Source organism: Oncorhynchus kisutch, linkage group LG8, assembly GCF_002021735.2.
Source record: "Oncorhynchus kisutch isolate 150728-3 linkage group LG8, Okis_V2, whole genome shotgun sequence".
NCBI classification, from domain to species: Eukaryota; Metazoa; Chordata; class Actinopteri; order Salmoniformes; family Salmonidae; genus Oncorhynchus; species Oncorhynchus kisutch.
Window position 1 is genome coordinate 8,866,575 of NC_034181.2, and position 20,686 is coordinate 8,887,260.

The 20,686-nt window shown below is 40.7% G+C and overlaps 1 protein-coding gene across 3 annotated transcripts; it reads right to left on the minus strand.

Annotated features, from left to right (window-relative positions):
* Positions 1 to 1,622: 1,622 nt before the first annotated feature.
* Positions 1,623 to 19,598, minus strand: oclnb (occludin b). 3 transcript variants are annotated; one of them, XM_020470555.2, is made up of 9 exons: positions 19,422 to 19,598; positions 17,570 to 17,681; positions 16,519 to 17,215; positions 15,602 to 15,769; positions 10,406 to 10,521; positions 9,392 to 9,499; positions 7,513 to 7,684; positions 3,385 to 3,426; positions 1,623 to 3,256 (listed from the first exon to the last, which is right to left on the minus strand). In XM_020470555.2, the coding sequence occupies exons 2-9, from the start codon at positions 17,620 to 17,622 to the stop codon at positions 3,158 to 3,160; spliced, it is 1,455 nt and encodes a 484-aa protein (XP_020326144.1). In that variant the 5' UTR covers positions 17,623 to 17,681; positions 19,422 to 19,598; the 3' UTR covers positions 1,623 to 3,157. The 3 variants fall into 3 exon arrangements, with proteins under 3 accessions (XP_020326144.1, XP_020326146.1, XP_020326145.1); XM_020470557.2 differs by having other exon boundaries at positions 17,570 to 17,676; positions 19,422 to 19,542; XM_020470556.2 differs by having other exon boundaries at positions 19,361 to 19,423.
* Between the last annotated feature and the right edge of the window lie 1,088 nt (positions 19,599 to 20,686).

Consider the following 20,686-nt stretch of genomic DNA (forward strand, 5'->3'; position numbering starts at 1 on the left):
CCCAAGCCTCCCCAGCTTCTCCTTCACCCAAATCCAGATAGCAGATGTTCTGAAAGAGCTGCAAACCCTGGACCCTTACAAATCAGCTGGCCTAGACAATCTGGACCCTCTCTTTCTAAAATTATCCGCTGCCATTGTTGCAACCCCCATTACTAGTTTGATCAACCTCTCTTTCGTATCGTCCGAGATCCCTAAAGATTGGAAAGCTGCAGCGGTCATCCCCCTCTTCAAAGGGGGTGACACTCTAGACCCAAACTGTTATAGACCTATATCTATCCTACCCTGCATGTCTAAAGTCTTCGAAAGCATAGTTAATAAATAGATCACTGACCATTTTGAATCCCACCGTACCGTCTCCCCTGTGCAATCCGGTTTCCGAGCTGGTTCCCTGATACACCTCTACGCAGACGACACCATTCTGTATACATCTGGCCCTTCATTGGACACTGTGTTACCAAAACTCCAAATGAGCTTCAATGGCATACAACACTCCTTCCGTCGCCTCCAACCGCTCTTAAATGCTTGTAAAAACTAAATGCATATGCTTTTCAACCGTTTGCTGCCCACACCCGCCCGTCCGCCCGACTAGCAACATTACTCTGGACGGTTCTGACTTAAGAATATGTGGACAACTACAAAAACCTAGGTGTTTGGCTAGACTGTAAACTCGCCTTCCAGACTCATTAAACATCTCCAATCCAAAATTAAATCTAGAATCGTCTTCCTATTTCGCAGCAAAGCCTCCTTCACTCAAGTCGCCAAACATACCCTCGTAAAACTGACTATCCTACCGATCCTTGACTTCGGCGATGTCATTTACAAAATAGCCTCCAACACTCTACTCAACAAACTGGATGCAGTCTATCACAGTGCCATCCGTTTTGTCACCAAAGCCCCATATACCACCCACCACTGCGACCTGTATGCTCTCGTCTGCTGGCCCTCGCTACATATTCGTCGCCAGACCCACTGGCTCCAGGTCATCTATAAGTCTTTGCTAGGTAAAGCTCCGCCTTAACTCAGCTCACTGGTCACGATAACAACACCCACCCGTAGCACGCGCTCCAGCAGGTATATCTCTCTGGTCATCCTCAAAGCCAACACCTCCTTTGGCTGCCTTTCCTTCCATTTCGCTGCTGCGAATGACTAGAACGAATTGCAAAAATCGCTGAAGCTGGAGACTTATATTTCCCTCACTAACTTTAAACATCAGCTATCTGAGCAGCTAACCGATCGATGCAGCTGTACATAGCCCATCTGTAAATAGCCCATCCATTCTACTTACCTCATCCCCTTATTGTTTTTATTTACTTTTCTGCTCTTTTGCACACCAGTATTTCTACTTGCACATCTATCACTCCAGTGTTGATTTGCTAAATTGTAATTACTTCGCTACTATGGCCTATATATTGCCTTACCTCCTCACGCCGTTTGAACACTGTGTATAGACTTTCTTTTCTTCTATTGTGTTATTGACTGTACTCTCGTTTATTCCATGTGTAACTCTGTGTTGTTTGTGTCGCACTGCTTTGCTTTATCTTTGCCAGGTCGCAGTTGTAAATGAGAACTAGCCTACCTGGTTAAATAAAATAATAAAAATAAATATTTTTTGAAGCTGCAAATAAAGTGTTTTTATTTTTTATTAAATAACATTTACACAATAAATCCTACATTGTACATAATCACCATAGTAGTAGGTTACTTGCCTGCATCTCTGTATGGACAATATTTAACCTCAGACTATTGTTGAAGATGGATATCTTCAATACATCACAATGTTCACATTTCATTTTTTTAACTAAACAGACAGAAATGTCTGAGAAAATTACAATTTACATGAATGGCAAAACATTTTTGGAAATTCACAAAAATATATAGGTACGAAAAAGGGAAAACATCGTTAATTTGCTTACTATACAGTGGACGGTGCTTACTAGACATCCGGTGCCCGGATGTCAGTAAAAGACCGCGACAAAATGAATTTGTAAAAGCTGATAAAAAAAAACTGTACAATTCCATAAGGACACACCAGGTATTTATTTTTTATAGATAAAATATTTTATTTGGATACAGGAGCATCCCCTGAGAACCTTTGTTAAAACAAAAATGTACAAACATGTAAAAACAACGTTCATTGGCCATGTCATGTATCTATACCCTAGAGGGCGCTCTAATAACCTTTAGCATCTTGCGCCATCCATCATTACCCAACTGTTAACCTAACGTAGCAGGTTTAAAATAAACGCCTGAAACTAGATCCCATAAATATTGTTTATAAAAAATAAAATAACTGTCTGGGGAGGTTCTCTTCTGTACTGTTCAATCAATCCAGTAAATGTGGAGGAGTTAAGATGGCTGGTCACCTTCATGTCCAAAAGCTGAAGTCGAGTCACAGGCTCTTTCCAAAACCGGAACATTCGATTGTTGGGGACTCGGCATAGGCTACATATTAGAGGTATTATCATAGCCGCTGGAAGTAGTTTGGGGGTGGGGTTGCTGCGACGACAAGGGGAGCGTATATGGAGTGTCTATATGTCGGTCCGCTAATACAGGCCCAATGCACTGCTTTTGTGTGGGGAAAAATGTACCAAATGTATTGGAGTGTTTACCAGCATTTTTAACTTGAGTCTGATAATAATCTGTACAAAACAGGTCATTTTAAAATACTTGTGGAATATAAAAAACTTTATTGATATGTTATCCATTTTCTTGAAATACTTTGCAACTCATTTCTGTGTGAAAATTGAAATGGTCTATTCATTCCTTTTCCATGTTAGTAAACACTCTTATCCAGAGGGAACTTACAGTAGTGAGTGCACAGATTTTTGTACTGGTCCTCTGTGGGAATCGAACCCAGAACCATAGCATAGCAAGCACCATGCTCTAGCAACTGAGCCACATCAAGATTTTTCAGGGGGTGTGGCAGCATCCCTACTTCCCGCGGCTGTGGGTACAATCCTGGGGCTTAATAAGAAAATAAAACAACATTATTTGACATCCAGAGAATTCTCCCTCTTAAAAAAAGTTCATATTACTTCACATTGAAAAAAAGCCTTTTCTGGGTCTTCTCTCCCATTATGGTCTTCCTTCTTTTGGGGCCAGTTTCCTGGACAGACAAGGGTGTAGTCTGCTCTGGACTGGGGTTGGTGGTCAGGGTTCAGGGTCTGCGGTCATACTCGCTGACCTTCCTCTTGATGTGAGACAGCTTGGCCTTCAGATGCTTGCACCTCTTCTTCTTCAGCTGATAGTCTGAGGACTGTGGAGAGAAGTGGAGGTTAACTTTTAAAAAACATGTTGAAACCTACTGTGGTTGGGTTGGTTGAATCAAATTCTCACGAAAAAAAGTTACTCAAAAAAAGGTAATAGTGGTGTAGTGGAACATACCTTCTTCATATTCTTCATCCGGGTGTACTTATCCATAGCATCCTGTTGTAAGGATAGAAAAAAAAAACACAATTAGCGTCACACTTTCTTATAGCCTACAGCAGAGCAGGGGTATTCAACCTGCTGTTTTTCTGTTCTAGCTGATAATTAATTGCACACACCTAGTGTCCCAGGTCTAAATCAGTCCCTGAGTAAAGGGGAACCATTAAAAAAATACTGTGGAACTGGTTTTGAGGTCCTGAGTTGAGTGAAGGGCCAACATCAGGTGTCAAACCCATTCCACAAAGGGCCGAGTGTCCGCGGATTTCAGTTTTTTTCCTTTCAATTAAGACCTAGACAACAAGGTAATTAGTGACCTTAATTCATCAATCAATTACAAGGGTGGAGCGGGGCCCTCCGTGGAATGAGTTTGACACATATGGCCTACAGCTCAGATACTGTGTGGGTATAGCCTACATGATGAGATACTGTGTGGGTATGGTCTACATGATGAGATACTGTGTGGGTATAGCCTACATGATGAGATACTGTGTGGGTATAGCCTACATGATGAGATACTGTGTGGGTATAGCCTACATGATGAGATACTGTGTGGGTATAGCCTACATGATGAGATACTGTGTGGGTATAGCCTACATGATGAGATACTGTGTGGGTATAGCCTACATGATGAGATACTGTGTGGGTATAGCCTACAGCTCAGATACTGTGTGGGTATAGCCTACATGATGAGATACTGTGTGGGTATAGCCTACATGATGAGATACTGTGTGGGTATAGCCTACATGATGAGATACTGTGTGGGTATAGCCTACATGATGAGATACTGTGTGGGTATAGCCTACATGATGAGATACTGTGTGGGTATAGCCTACATGATGAGATACTGTGTGGGTATAGCCTACATGATGAGATACTGTGTGGGTATGGTCTACATGATGAGATACTGTGTGGGTATAGCCTACATGATGAGATACTGTGTGGGTATGGTCTACATGATGAGATACTGTGTGGGTATAGCCTACATGATGAGATACTGTGTGGGTATGGTCTACATGATGAGATACTGTGTGGGTATGGTCTACATGATGAGATACTGTGTGGGTATGGTCTACATGATGAGATACTGTGTGGGTATGGTCTACATGATGAGATACTGTGTGGGTATGGTCTACATGATGAGATACTGTGTGGGTATGGTCTACATGATGAGATACTGTGTGGGTATGGTCTACATGATGAGATACTGTGTGGGTATAGTCTACATGATGAGATTATTATGGACAGAAGAGCGAGATTATTTGTATTTGTCAATCAGCAGCCAATCATCAATCATCATGTCACCAGAATGAGACCCTTAATAATTATTGAAAAGGAGCATCAAACTCATCACCTTGTACTTTCACCACCCTGTGGAGTTCATTTATTTCATCTGTAGCCTAATAAACTCCAGGCTTTCCCGATGAGTTGTAGTGGGAGGACACACAACATGTCATCCGCATGACTCCCAAGTTAACTTCAATATTATGGTTATATCAAGATTTGGGCGTAAGTGTTTCCACCGACATTTCTCACATAATTCATTTTACTGACAGAAAGATCCCACCTTGTCTAGTGTATTTTGTTTTGTCGACATTTGAAAAGTTTACCGACAAACTGTTGTGTTTCCATCAGGCCTGTCATGACATTTCTGTTTATCTGACATGTACTCTTATAAAAAGAAAAGGTTGGATGGAAACCTGGTTACTGTAGGAGTTACGTCATTATATCCAGGTGTTTTTAAATCGACACAACCTGGTTACTGTAGGAGTTACGTCATTATATCCAGGTGTTTTTAAATCGACACAACCTGGTTACTGTAGGAGTTACGTCATTATATCCAGGTGTTTTTAAATCGACACAACCTGGTTACTGTAGGAGTTACGTCATTATATCCAGGTGTTTTTAAATCGACACAACCTGGTTACTGTAGGAGTTACGTCATTATATCCAGGTGTTTTTAAATCGACACAACCTGGTTACTGTAGGAGTTACGTCATTATATCCAGGTGTTTTTAAATCGACACAACCTGGTTACTGTAGGAGTTACGTCATTATATCCAGGTGTTTTTAAATCGACACAACCTGGTTACTGTAGGAGTTACGTCATTATATCCAGGTGTTTTTAAATCGACACAACCTGGTTACTGTAGGAGTTACGTCATTATATCCAGGTGTTTTTAAATCGACACAACCTGGTTACTGTAGGAGTTACGTCATTATATCCAGGTGTTTTTAAATCGACACAACCTGGTTACTGTAGGAGTTACGTCATTATATCCAGGTGTTTTTAAATCGACACAACCTGGTTACTGTAGGAGTTACGTCATTATATCCAGGTGTTTTTAAATCGACACAACCTGGTTACTGTAGGAGTTACGTCATTATATCCAGGTGTTTTTAAATCGACACAACCTGGTTACTGTAGGAGTTACGTCATTATATCCAGGTGTTTTTAAATCGACACAACCTGGTTACTGTAGGAGTTACGTCATTATATCCAGGTGTTTTTAAAATCGACACAACCTGGTTACTGTAGGAGTTACGTCATTATATCCAGGTGTTTTTAAATCGACACAACCTGGTTACTGTAGGAGTTACGTCATTATATCCAGGTGTTTTTAAATCGACACAACCTGGTTACTGTAGGAGTTACGTCATTATATCCAGGTGTTTTTAAATCGACACAACCTGGTTACTGTAGGAGTTACGTCATTATATCCAGGTGTTTTTAAATCGACACAACCTGGTTACTGTAGGAGTTACGTCATTATATCCAGGTGTTTTTAAATCGACACAACCTGGTTACTGTAGGAGTTACGTCATTATATCCAGGTGTTTTTAAATCGACACAACCTGGTTACTGTAGGAGTTACGTCATTATATCCAGGTGTTTTTAAATCGACACAACCTGGTTACTGTAGGAGTTACGTCATTATATCCAGGTGTTTTTAAATCGACACAACCTGGTTACTGTAGGAGTTACGTCATTATATCCAGGTGTTTTTAAATCGACACAACCTGGTTACTGTAGGAGTTACGTCATTATATCCAGGTGTTTTTAAATCGACACAACCTGGTTACTGTAGGAGTTACGTCATTATATCCAGGTGTTTTTAAATCGACACAACCTGGTTACTGTAGGAGTTACGTCATTATATCCAGGTGTTTTTAAATCGACACAACCTGGTTACTGTAGGAGTTACGTCATTATATCCAGGTGTTTTTAAATCGACACAACCTGGTTACTGTAGGAGTTACGTCATTATATCCAGGTGTTTTTAAATCGACACAACCTGGTTACTGTAGGAGTTACGTCATTATATCCAGGTGTTTTTAAATCGACACAACCTGGTTACTGTAGGAGTTACGTCATTATATCCAGGTGTTTTTAAATCGACACAACCTGGTTACTGTAGGAGTTACGTCATTATATCCAGGTGTTTTTAAATCGACACAACCTGGTTACTGTAGGAGTTACGTCATTATATCCAGGTGTTTTTAAATCGACACAACCTGGTTACTGTAGGAGTTACGTCATTATATCCAGGTGTTTTTAAATCGACACAACCTGGTTACTGTAGGAGTTACGTCATTATATCCAGGTGTTTTTAAATCGACACAACCTGGTTACTGTAGGAGTTACGTCATTATATCCAGGTGTTTTTAAATCGACACAACCTGGTTACTGTAGGAGTTACGTCATTATATCCAGGTGTTTTTAAATCGACACAACCTGGTTACTGTAGGAGTTACGTCATTATATCCAGGTGTTTTTAAATCGACACAACCTGGTTACTGTAGGAGTTACGTCATTATATCCAGGTGTTTTTAAATCGACACAACCTGGTTACTGTAGGAGTTACGTCATTATATCCAGGTGTTTTTAAATCGACACAACCTGGTTACATAGAATTGTCAAATCTAGTTTCTATGCAAACTTTCTAAAATGTCGTCAAAAAATAAATAAATCACTGGACAAGTTAATGGAAACATAGCTATTGACACACACACACACACACACACACACACACACACACACATAGAACATTAAATATAACATTTATATAGTATCTCTAAAGTCCTCACCAGGAACTGTGGGCTGCCCTCTGGTTGTCTGTCCAGTTCCTTGTCCAGGTCAGCCAGGCCCATGTTGAGGTCATCCAGCTCAGCCTGCAGCTCTTTGTACTCGAGATGGTCCCGGTCAAACTCCCTCTTGTAGTCCAGACGCTCCTGCTCATTCATGATGGCAGAGAACTCGCTGAGAGACAGGATGGATAGAGTGAGTTATATATATATATGCATACACACACACACAGTATTATACCCCTTCCCTTAGTGTGTTTCCATCCATCAAAGATAAGAGAGTGAAAAGGAAACTCAAGTTAATGTCTATAACTTTCTACCCACAAATACCTCTAAAATACCCTTCCAAAACTTCTATACACCATACCTGGGATAACTCTAGTTTTAACTACAGACCTGGGACAACTCTAGTTTTAACTACAGACCTGGGACAACTCTAGTTTTAACTACAGACCTGGGACAACTCTAGTTTTAACTACAGACCTGGGACAACTCTAGTTTTAACTACAGACCTGGGACAACTCTAGTTTTAACTACAGACCTGGGACAACTCTCTTTTGAATACAGATCCACAAAAATTATGACTTTTCAAAACTACTTCAATACAGAGCTCAGAAAGTGACTATTTTTGTAAACTATTTGAATATAGATCAAAGAAAGCAACTACTTAAATTTTTTTATTTTAATACAGATCTTAGGAAGTGACTACTTTTCTGAAACTATTGGATTGGCTGCCTTCAACTAATAGTATTTCCTAAATAGTACATACTATTTCAATATATCCACAATATTAGAAGTTTAGTTAAAAAACGCTATATACACACCAATTTCCTTTGTTTCATCAGAAATGATTGCTTATGTGCGTGTTAAATATTGCTGTTCTGATTTTTAATTCATAGATGTGTATTAAAATTGGTTGTTGCAAAAAACGCTATACAGTGGGGCAAAGAAGTATTTAGTCAGCCACCAATTGTTTAAAAATCCTACAATGTGTGTCTGTCATAGTTGAAGTGTACCTATGATGAAAATTACAGGCCTCTCTCATCTTTTTAAGTGGGAGAACTTGCACAATTGGTGGCTGACTAAATACTTTTTTGCCCCACTGTATATCCATTGTTTAGCTGAAATGGAAAGTTGGTATCCTGTGGATTTGACTGATCTGTGATTGTCTCACTGCACTAACTGTGAGTTGGTGCAGGTTAGGAGCATCTGGTGCTGGTTAGGAGCATCTTCTAAATTAATAAAATGTCAAATGTAAATATTTTACATACAGATCTCATTACTGTATTGATTATTTTTATTTCTTACAATATTGATGTCGCAAATGTATCATTTGTAGTTCTTTATTTAAAAAAAAAAAAGTTACATTTGAGTGTAAAACCTAGTAGAATCAGGGTGAACGTGTTTCTCTGAGAGGGAGGTGGAGGTATAGCGTTTAGCAACAACTCTCTCAACTCTGTCTCTCTAAAATGAAACCATCAATTTTATATTTCAAACAAATACATGTCTGTCATTTTTTTTTTAATTGTACCTTTATTTAACTAGGCAAGTCAGTTAGGAACAAATTCTTATTTTCAATGGCGGCCTAGGAACAGTGGGTTAACTGCCTGTTCAGGGGCAGAACGACAGATTTGTACCTTGTCAGCTCGGGGATTTGAACTTGCAACCTTCCGGTTATTATTCCAACGCTCTAACCACTAGGCTACCCTGCCACCCCAATGAATGCAGTTTATTAGGATCTCGTTCAGACCCTGATTCTACTGTCATTCTAGCCTGATCCCAGATCTGTTAAGTATGGCAAACTGTTCAGGATTTGGCTATACTTTACAAAACAGATCTGAAAGCAGGCAACTTTCATTCCACCAGTCGTCCCTCCACTCACGAGTTAAAGTCGATCTCATCCAGATCCTCTCCTCCCGATTCTGCACCAGTGTCGTAGTCCCTCAGCTTGCTCTTCAGTCCTCCCAACGAACTTGTTATGTCTGAGCTCCTGAAAAAAAAAATATATATATTATTCAATAATACACCTTGTTGCATATAACCTAAATATCATCACAATTATTCTAATAAACTCCATTTGAATGGAATCAGTAAAACTGTGTATTAGAGGACTGTATAGCACTAGAATCTGTCTTCTCATAACAGAAGTGTTTGTTTTTCTCTGAAACAAGCTCATCCTGATCGAGTGATGTCAGGATGACGGTGTCACACAAAACCTCAAATCATCCGACAACAAGATTGAACCAAAGAACACATTCCCAACATTCTACCAACTTCTGGTAAGTGCATAAAAAAGCCACAGCATTCAACCAGGAAATACACTTTCTTATTTCCAGTTCTAACGTGACAAATGGAACAACTAATTCATGATTATGTCATGAGTTCATTTGGCATGGTAAATACACCGAGTATATTGGGGTGGCAGACAACCATCGATGGTGGAAAAAGGTGATCTGACGTGCTTCTTCATTTATCTAAGTATGTTATAACAAATAGCTTAATGGTCTTCCCTTGCCAAAATAATTTATTGAGTAACACTTCTTTGTGTTGAGGAAATACTTTCTCTTTGCCGGGTGAAAACATGCGGGTGAAACAACCCAAAACAAACAGAGCCCTTTAACTTTCGCCAAAGGAAACAAAATGGTTATTCTACTGAGTGAGAATGATGAAGATGCCTGTGGACAGGTCAGCGTTTGGGTATTCCCCCACTAAAGGTTACGATTAGCTGACCACAGATTCTTAAAAAAAAAGTTTAATTAATTAAAATGTGCAGCAGAGCATTGTTCCAGCTCATACCTATGGGGTCGGCCCTTACCAACTTCAGGTTCTCATTGAAATGCATTTCTCTGGATCAGTTTTTGACACTGCAAAAATCTCAGTGTGAAGGTGACCTTACCCAGGCAGATACAGAGGTCTGTGGTCTGGCAGCTGGTCCAGGAAGTTCCTGGAGCCCCCCACCTTGTCGTTGTATTCATTCACCAGAGTGTCCGGCTGACCAGACACGTTATTCACCTACAGGAAGAGACAGGGATCAATAAAGTTTATTCAATTGAATTCAATACAGAGAGGAGGTCAAGAGTCAGACATCATATTGAGACAGAGGGCAACAAACAGCCACTAATGTCAAATCAAATCAAATTGCATTTGTCACATACACATGGTTAGCAGATGTTAATGCGAGTGTAGCGAAATGCTTGTGCTTCTAGTTCCGCAGTAATAACCAACAAGTAATCTAGCTAACAATTCCAAAACTACTACCTTATAGACACAAGTGTAAGGGGATAAAGAATATGTACATAAAGATATATGAATGAGTGATGGTACAGAGCGGCATAGGCAAGATACAGTAGATGGTATTGAGTACAGTATATACACATATGAGATGAGTATGTAAACAAAGTGGCATAGTTAAAGTGGCCTTCACACACCTTCACACAGCGTGTGTTTAAATAATACACCACAGGTGGGTAAGAACAAAAGGCTCAAGAGCATTCCAATCATCCAGGAACAGAGGTATAAACACAATTACCAGAAAACATTATGCATATCGTCAATGTAAACATCACATTTATGAAATTCCTGAATAAACTTCTACTCATAATTTCAGGCCACGCCTTGAAAGCAAGTCAATGATGAACCAACTTTGTCGACTGAAGAAACCTTTGAGATCAAACTTATGATCCAACCAAACCAGTCTTTAGTTCAACGTGGATGGCCTGACAACTACAGGACCAGATTGTCTTCGTTAAAACACATATGGCATGGTGTTGAACGGTGTCTCATGTTGACTTTATGCCTAGGCTACCAGGTATGGCTGTAACCCATGTATGTGCAGTTTGCCTAGTTTTATAGCTGCACCAAGTCTATTAAGTTGATATGGCAATAACGCATTGAATCTGAATCTTTTGTGAATCCAATAACGCATTGAATCTGAATCTTTTGTGAATCGAACAACGCATTGAATCTGAATCTTTTGTGAATCCAATAACGCATTGAATCTGAATCTTTTGTGAATCGAACAACGCATTGAATCTGAATCTTTTGTGAATCCAACAACACATTGAATCTGAATCTTTTGTGAATCCAACAACGCATTGAATCTGAATCTTTTGTGAATCCAATAGCTTTAGGGTTGCTAAAGTGGTTTTGTTTGTATGGTTACTTGGAGGTTGTCGTAAGGTTTCCCCCTCCTCTCACATATTACTCAGAGGTGTGGTTGTCGCTGTGAGGTAAATAGTGTGGTTGACTGAGCGCTCTCATCCGGGACCGACCAGTTCCTCCACTTCCCCCCCTCCAGCCTTCACAGCCTAAATAACACAGATGATTTGATCACAACGAGATACAGGGAGGAACACTAGGACAACACCTCATAGCCAATCACAACTGCTCCTTGTACTACATGATCAGAATGCTATTTTAAGAACCAATTCTTCACCATGACATCGCTACAAACGAGACTCATGTCTTGGGAGGCAACTCCCAGAAACTGGACTTGAAACTCCCCCCCCCCCCCCCTCCTTCTGCACCTGACACAACACATACCTATACACTTTATCTGTCCTAAAGCACCTGTGGTGAAAGATATGCTTCTGCTGTGACAGTCTGGTTAGATAAACACACACGGACGGACGGGGGGGGATGAGGACCGGAGCCCAGATCAGCACTCGACTACTTCTCCCAAAACGCTTTGAACACTGGCCCTGTAGCACAGATACAGTGTGCCATTAATTGTTGTCGCTGTGAGGTAAAATGGTGTGGCAGTCTGAGCGCTCCCACACAGGACCGACCGGTTTCTCCACTTCTCACTCCATCCTCCACAGCCCAAACACCAACAGATACAATCATAACCAGAGACGGGAAGAAACCCTGGAACAACAGCTTATAGCTAATCACAGTCGAAACATTAAATATGCGCAAACCATGTCTGTCAAGTTTCCAGTTTTAATAAAAACAATGCTTTGTCCATTTTGAAACATGAAAGCACCTTTCCTTTAGAATGTTATTTTTGAGGGCGACTGCACTTCCTGATTAGGCCTCGTTTTTAGATTTGATTCATTAAGGAACGCTAGCTGCCATGACTGAATTCAAACTTGAGTTAATTTCGGGGTGTACCTTGATGTGGATGTCTCTTATGTGTGTTCGCAGTTGGAAAGAGTTATCCAAATCATTTAGCCAATTAGATTCAGCTGGCTGGTTTGCTTGTTGTTGTTTAGACTTTGGATTGCTCCTCTCTGGGGATAGTTTGGGGACCGTCAATAAAGAACAAATGTAAACGGGATAATAATATTTTCTTGTTCCACGTCTTTTAGTCGTCTCGTTAAAGTTGGTTTGACGTTAAGTCATTGAAAGTGTTTTGCTATGAACCTGTTAGAAATATGGTCCCATGTACATGGTGTAAATTTACTGATGGTCCCCCAACTAGCCCCATACGGATATCGAATGGCAAACCAAATTGACCATGGGACATTTACGATCGTTCCGAATTGAGGATTGCTTGGGTGCTGCCAGCTGTGGGCAGGATTGAAATAAACCCCAACCCACTGACAACTGTTGCAGTACCCTTCATTCTGTGACATACCGTCGTTTCCCCATCATCACGCAAATCCCTGACTTACTTTACGACCAAAATGATCCTATATTACACTTTATATTACAGTTAATTTTGACACTAGAATAAATGTTTCATATGAAATTGTATTTGTCACATGCGTCGTAGTCAACAGGTTTAGACTAACAGTGAAATGCTTACTTACGGGTCCTTTTCCAACAATGATGAGTTAAAGATGAGATTGTTTTAAACTATAATGTGACAAGGAATAAATAGAGACAGTGAATAAAAATATCATGGCTATATATATATATATATATATATATATATATATATAGGGAGTGGAAAATAACTGACTCATATCGATGCAACATAGGCCATTTTCATAACGGGAAGTGGCTTTTTAGGGGCAGTCGCTCTTTATCAACCAACTCTTTACCATGACATAGCTACAAATGAAAATAGTGCCTTGGGAAGCCACTCCCAGAAACTGGACTTGAAACTCTCCCCCCCTCCCTCTGCACCTGACACAACACATACCTATACACTTCATCTGTCCTAAAGCACCTGTGGTGAAAGATATGCTTCTGCTGTGACCGTCTGCTTAGATAAACACACACAGACGGACGGGGGGATGGGGACCTGAGCCCAGATCAGCACTCGACTACTTCTCCCAAAACACTTTCAACACTGGCCCTGTAGCACAGATACAGTGCCATCAGAAAGTATTCATACACCTGGACTTTTTCCACATTTTGTTGTGTTAAAAGGTGGGATTAAAATGGATTGAATATTCATTTTTTTGGGTTTAACAATCTACAGAAAATACTCATGTCAAAGTGGAAGAAAAATTATAACATTTGTAAAATATTGATGAAAAATAAAACTATAATATCGCTTGATTACGTAAGTATTCAACCCAGAGTCAATACATTTTAGAATCACCATTGGCAGCGATTACAGCTGTGTCTTTTTGGAAAAGTCTAAGATTTTCACACCGGGATTGTACAATATTTGCACAATATTCTTAAAGAAAAAATTCTAGACGCTCTTTCAAGTTGGATATTGATCATTGCTAGACAGCCACTTTAAAGTCGTGCCATAGATTTTCAAGCAGATTCAGGTACAAAACTGTAACTAGGCCACTCAGGAACATTCAAAGTTGTCTTGGTCACCAACTCCAGTGTAAATCTGGCCTTGTGTTTTTGGTTATTGTCCTGCTAAAAGGTGAACTTGTCTCCCAGTGTCTGTTGGAAAGCAGACAACCAGATTTTCCTCTAGGATTTTGCCTGTGCTTTGCTCTATTCTGTTTATTTTTATCGTGAAAAACTGCCTAGTCCTTGCCGATGACAAGCATACCCATAACATGATGCAGCCACCACCAAATATGAATAGTGGCACTCAGTGATGTGTTGGATTTTCCCCAAACATAATGCTTTGTATTCAGTACATTGTGATCATTTCTTTGCCACATTTTTTGCAGTTATACTTTAGTGCCTCGTGAAAACAGGATGCATGTTTTGGAGTATTTGTATTCTGTACAGGCTTCCTTCTTTTCACTCCACCATTTAGGTTAGTATTGTGAAATAGCTACAATGTTGTTGATCCATCCTCAGTTCTCCCATCAAAGCCATTAAACTCTAACTGTTTCATAGTCACCATTGGCCTCATTGTGAAATCCCTGAGTGGTTTCCTTCCTCTCTGGCAACTGAGTTAGGAAGGACGCCTGTATATTTGTACTGACTGGCTGTATTGATACACCATCCAAAGTGTAATAATAACTTCACCAGGCTCAAAGGGTTAGTCAATGTCTGCTTTTTCAATTGTTTTACCCATCTACCAATAGGTGCCCTTCTTTGTGAGTCATTGGAAAACCTCCCTGGTCTTTGTGGTTGAATCTGTGTTTGAAATTCACTGCTCGACTGAGGGACCTTACAGACAATTGTATGTGTTGGGGTACAGAGATGAGGTAGTCATTCATAAATAATGTTAAACACGATTATTGCACACAGAGTGAGTCCATGCAACTTATTAAGGGACTTGTTAAGCACATCCTGAACTTATTTAGGCTTATCATAACAAACGGGTTAAATACCTATTAACTCAAGACATTTTTGCTTTTTAATGTAATTAATTTGTAAAACCATAATTCCACTTTGACATTATGGGGTATTGTGTGTAGGCCAGTGGCACAAAAATCACAATTGAATCCATTTTAAATTCAGGCTGTAACAACAAAATGTGGAATAAGTCAAGGGGTGTGAATACTTTCTTTAGGACAGTGTTCCATTACTCTATACTGTCACTGTGAGAGTTAATTCCATTGCATGTTTGTCATGTTGTCACACACACACAATTAGCCGTGGATGTACACTAGTAGAATGCAGTTTCCCTGGTAACCATGGAAGTAGTTAAATGTTTTATGTACATCAAATCATCACAGATTACATTGACTTTACAGTCAGTCCCTGTCCTTGTTTTAACAGCACACACACACACACCTCTGTAAACATCCCCTATCTGGAAACACACACATACACTCACCCACTCTCCGATGGTGTGTGTGCGCAGGCTGTTGCTGATAACCTTGGTCTCCTCCCAGAGGATTCTGTCTGGGCCCCAACGTCTGATCTTCTGACGCGTCTTCACAGCAAACACCAGCAGGATGATCAGACCCACGAATACCAAGATTCCCAGGATGATGGCTATGACCTATAGAGAGAAGGGGAGAGAGACGATGTAAACAAGATGGCTATGACCTATAGAGAGAAGGGGAGAGAGACGATGTAAACAAGATGGCTATGACCTATAGAGAGAAGGGGAGAGAGACGATGTAAACAAGATGGCTATGACCTATAGAGAGAAGGGGAGAGAGACGATGTAAACAAGATGGCTATGACCTATAGAGAGAAGGGGAGAGAGACGATGTAAACAAGATGGCTATGACCTATAGAGAGAAGGGGAGAGAGACGATGTAAACAAGATGGCTATGACCTATAGAGAGAAGGGGAGAGAGACGATGTAAACAAGATGGCTATGACCTATAGAGAGAAGGGGAGAGAGACGGTGTAAACAAGATGGCTATGACCTATAGAGCGAAGGGGAGAGAGACGATGTAAACAAGATGGCTATGACCTATAGAGAGAAGGGGAGAGAGACGATGTAAACAAGATGGCTATGACCTGGGACAGAGAGGAGGGTCAGTGGGTTAGCATGTTCCACACAGGAAGAAGGATAATGCACCAGGGTGAAACGTGTTATCGGCGATAGGGAGTCTTTAGCTAATAGCTCTCTCTAAGCACATCTCTGACACAATCTGACAGGAGCACCTGCTGGATCTCTAACAGAGACTGCAGGAAAATGTCCCATAGGCTAGCAGAGATGCAGCACTTAATGACCCCCTCCTGACGTTTCATCACGCAGTAATGGCAGCGGTACTGGTTGATGAAGATAGTACCTACCTCCTGAGGTTCCACCACGCAGTAATGATAGAGGTACTGGTTGATGAAGATGCCCTGGGCTTGGTTCTGATTCTGGTACTGGGAACACAGCTGTATGATCTGGTTGTAGTAGACGGACCCTGAGGACTGGGCTGTGGGGTTCACTGCCACCAGGTAGACTATAGTAGCGATGAGCATTAGTATCGCCAAGATGGCAGACACAATGATGGCCCCCAGGTAGAACTTAGGCGAGCGGGACGCGTTCTGCCGCGACACCACTAGGATGAAGATGATGAGCACGGCGATGAAGGTGATGGCTGCTATGGCAATGATGAAGCCCTTCCCCGCCAGGGGGTCAGTCTGGGTCCCGCTTCCGTAGCTACCTCCGCCGTAGGACGAGCCTCCGCCGATACCGCCGCCGTAGGACGAGCCACCGCCGTAACTACTGCCGTAGCTCCCACCGTATCCTCCGCCTCCGATGCCCATCCCGGCGCCGACGCCGCCGCTCATTCCCATCATGCTCATGTCGTAGTCCCAGGCGAGCGTAGACGCCACGCAGGCGAAGACCGCTACGCACATGATGATGATGATGATGGAGATGATCTTCATCACCCCTGGAGGAGAGGTCCAGCGGTAGAAGTGGAGGAGCTCCTCCTCTGGGTAGAAAGAGTAGGCTGGGTTGGAGACATGCTCGCTATGCTTGTGCCTGTGTTCATGGCTGGAAGAAAAGGGAGGGGAGGGAGAGGAGGACAGAGAAGAAGAGGAGGAGAGGAGATGTTAGAGGGGTGGACATATAAAATGTATTACTCCTATTAACTTGCAAAGATGGGTAGGTTTTAGGTGGGTTGTAGGGGATGGTGGGGTGGAAGAGTAGGGTGGTATGAATGATCTGATGGAGGAGAACAACAGGTGGGTTGTGTATATTAATGTAGAGTGATGGGGATGCTGGCGATGATGAGGTAAGTGAGGTGGGAGAAGAGTGAGATGGGATGAGGACATAGGATGAGTGTCGATAGATGGGTGAAGAGTTGTGTGGGATGAGGACATAGGATGAGAGAGAAGGAGGACTTACCGTCTGCTGCCGGGATGGTAGGAAGGAGAGGTGCGTTTGTTGTGAGAGGGCATACTGGGATCCTCTGGTCCACCTAGGTCTCAGCTCTTCACTTTATCCAGTCACTGCTGCACTAATAAAAAAATTAAATAGAAATCACCTTAGCAAATACAACAAAAACAGTACACTGTAAAAATAATCTGGTTGTTTTTCCGGTTATTGGAAGCCAGTTACCTGCAAATGAGGTACAGTATGTTACCGTTAATTTCCAAAGAAAATGTGGTTTACCGTTAAAGTACATTACTTTAAAAAAAGGTTTTTATATTTTTTATATCGAGATCAGGACACCCCAAATATTATCTTTAACCTTTTCCTAAAGAAGAAGAATCGTCTAAACCCTGGAATGTAGTGAAAACACTTGAACATGACTTGAAGAGAGATGGCCTTTCCAAATGTGTCCTGCTGCTACTACTGACTACACAAAGGAAATCTCCCAAATGGCACTCTATTCTCTATAGTGCACCACTATAGATCCCGGTTAAAGGAATCTGGCCAAAAGTAGCGCACTATGTAGGGAACGGGGTGCCATTTGGGATAAATGCACTGACTACGCAAACATCTACCGCATAGTAAGTAGGCCCTTCTGCAACCTAATAGAGGTTATGAGCACAGCAGCAATACCATGCTCTCCACATGTTGTCTTTCTTTCCAGAAACTAGCCCAATAGACTAAAGGAGCCTAACGTTACTCCTTATAGTCCAAGGACATTACGTGTTCTGTTTGGAGCCAAATACTCGTTCTAAACGTGAATCGATTCTCAATTGCGGTACCGTTCTATAAACATAAATCCCTATACTTTCATAGCAAATCAAAATAAATGAGAAATAGACACTTAATGTACATTGTTCTAATTGGTTGTAACGCAGCTGCAACCGACAGTGTTTTTCAGTGACAACGCGTTTGTGGCATCCGTTTACACACAGGTGCTCAGAGACGCAGATAGCTAGTTAGCACAGGTAGTCCACTCTGTCTTCCATCTGTTTTCCGTAAACAAGCGCTGTAACATGGAAATATGGCGGTGTGGAAACAGAAACGCTAACCCTAGCAAGATGTGTATCAATTTAACCTTTTGTCTTTCGAAAATAATGTATTGCTGCTACGAAAGATAAGGTTCTTATGGTTCCAAAACCTTACTGCAAAGTAAAGTGTTAATGTTTAGATTGAGCGTCCGAGCTCTTAACAAACTCTCTTACAGAAAATGCAATTGTCCAATGACTTTGTGTGTAATGTAATAACAGACTCATGATCAAGGGATAATCCTGACCTACAGAATTGCTTGGTATTATAACAGGCTGGAGTTGGGTGCCGTTATACAATAGTTGTGTATTATAGGCTATACTTAGAATGAATTTCCCTGATATTTTTTAATGTTGGGGGGGGGGGGGGGGGGGGGGGGTCATAAAACAATGTCATGATTTGAATTGAATTAGATTGCAATAAAAATAACCTGATGAATGAGGGTGGAAAAAGTGCCTTTTTGTGTTTTTTTTACACCTCAGTTTGTAAATTGTAGGAAATAATGATCTGTGTGTATAGCAAACGCCCCAAAGATCAACACAGTCGAGGGACGTTTTTAAATGTAATTCTACAGAATAAAATATGTACATGATCCAGTTCAACTTCAATCATGCCCGCAATGGTAGCCTACTCTCCAGCTTTGCGATAAAATAAACATTTATCTAAAATTCACAGACCAGCAAAAATACACCACATGATTGAAAATCCAAGAAAAATGTAATTTGGTAGACCTACATGGTAAATTACAGATGAATATATCACCTAAAGTTTCAAAAAACATTTACGGCAAACTCACCTGTTCCGAGGAGAATCTGCGTTTCTTTTGATTACGGATGCTGAAACTCCTATGCTGTTGTCGAACACGCCTATGCACGTCACCGATCAAAACTGCGTGCAGGTCGCTCTCTCTTGGAGATGACAGTCGTGAGTTCTCCTCCTTGTCACTCCCCTATGCAGAACAGGTTACTATTGTGAAGGAAAACTAACCTGTCTGTGCCTACAATCTTTGTTTGAAATGTATGACATTCCTTATCGACTAGTCTTCCTTTTTGGCCTAATATCCACCAACATCGAATACGCAAAAACAGGTAGTAGATCAAGAACAAATTGACGGTGGGAGAGTTTAGGTACATTTGGACACACAAAATCATTGTTGTTTGTCACCCATGTGTTTATTAATCAATAATGGATAAAACGGGATGCAGATAATATTGAAACGTTGGGTCAGAATGTTCGCTGACAGAGTATGTGATACAGAAGTAGATAGGCTATGTTGCCTTGACATCTGTTAACTTCCTGGTCTTTAATATGTGACAAGGCAACATTAACAGACATTCAGAGACATGACTTCTAATAATTTCCCCGACTTTTTAAGTTTCACAAGTTTGAGGGATTTATACAATTGTAACAGTTCAATTTTTAAAAAATAACGAAATTACATTTGTGAATATAATATTTGTCCAAGAGAATAATAATGTTAATAAAATAGTTATGATCGTTCGGAATTACAAGGATAAGCATTTAACATCGTCAAAGGTAAACATAGGTAATATACATAAGAATTTATGGATTTCAATCCAGTTTACTAGAATGGCGACATGGGGAAAAAAATGCTCTACAGATTCTGAATCAGAGGAACAAAAAACACCAGGCATTTTGTCAAAATTGAATCTTTTGTGCAAGAAATCATTAACAGGTTAGATGGAAGGAAATATTTTAAAATGAGTTTCTTTAACTTTTGGGATAACTGGATAAAAGGTTGTCGCTTTTGACCATAGCATGGGTTGGTCACTTCCATAGCAATATATTGAATTAGAATCACCAAAAATGGCTTCATTAACTGCCAGTCGTATCCACTTATTGTTGAATTTGCCTGATGTTCTATTATTTCAGTTCTTTCATTGTATTCACAGTAATGTCCCTGTTTTTAATTACTTTTTTTCTTATCCGTATTTTTTTTAAACTGCATTGTTGGTTAAGGGCTCGTAAGTTAGCATTTCCCTCTAAGGTTTACACCTGTTGTATTTGGCGCATGTGACTAATACAATTTGATTTGTATTG

Excerpts from the sequence above, each read along its gene's own strand:
- oclnb (XM_020470555.2), bottom strand. The coding sequence starts at position 17,622 with ATGCCCTCTCACAACAAACGCACCTCTCCTTCCTACCATCCCGGCAGC. Across the intron at positions 17,216-17,569 it reads TACCATCCCGGCAGCAGACG|CCATGAACACAGGCACAAGC; the intron begins GTAAGTCCTCCT and ends CTTTTCTTCCAG. Across the intron at positions 7,685-9,391 it reads GATGAGATCGACTTTAACTC|CGAGTTCTCTGCCATCATGA; the intron begins GTGAGTGGAGGG and ends CCTGTCTCTCAG.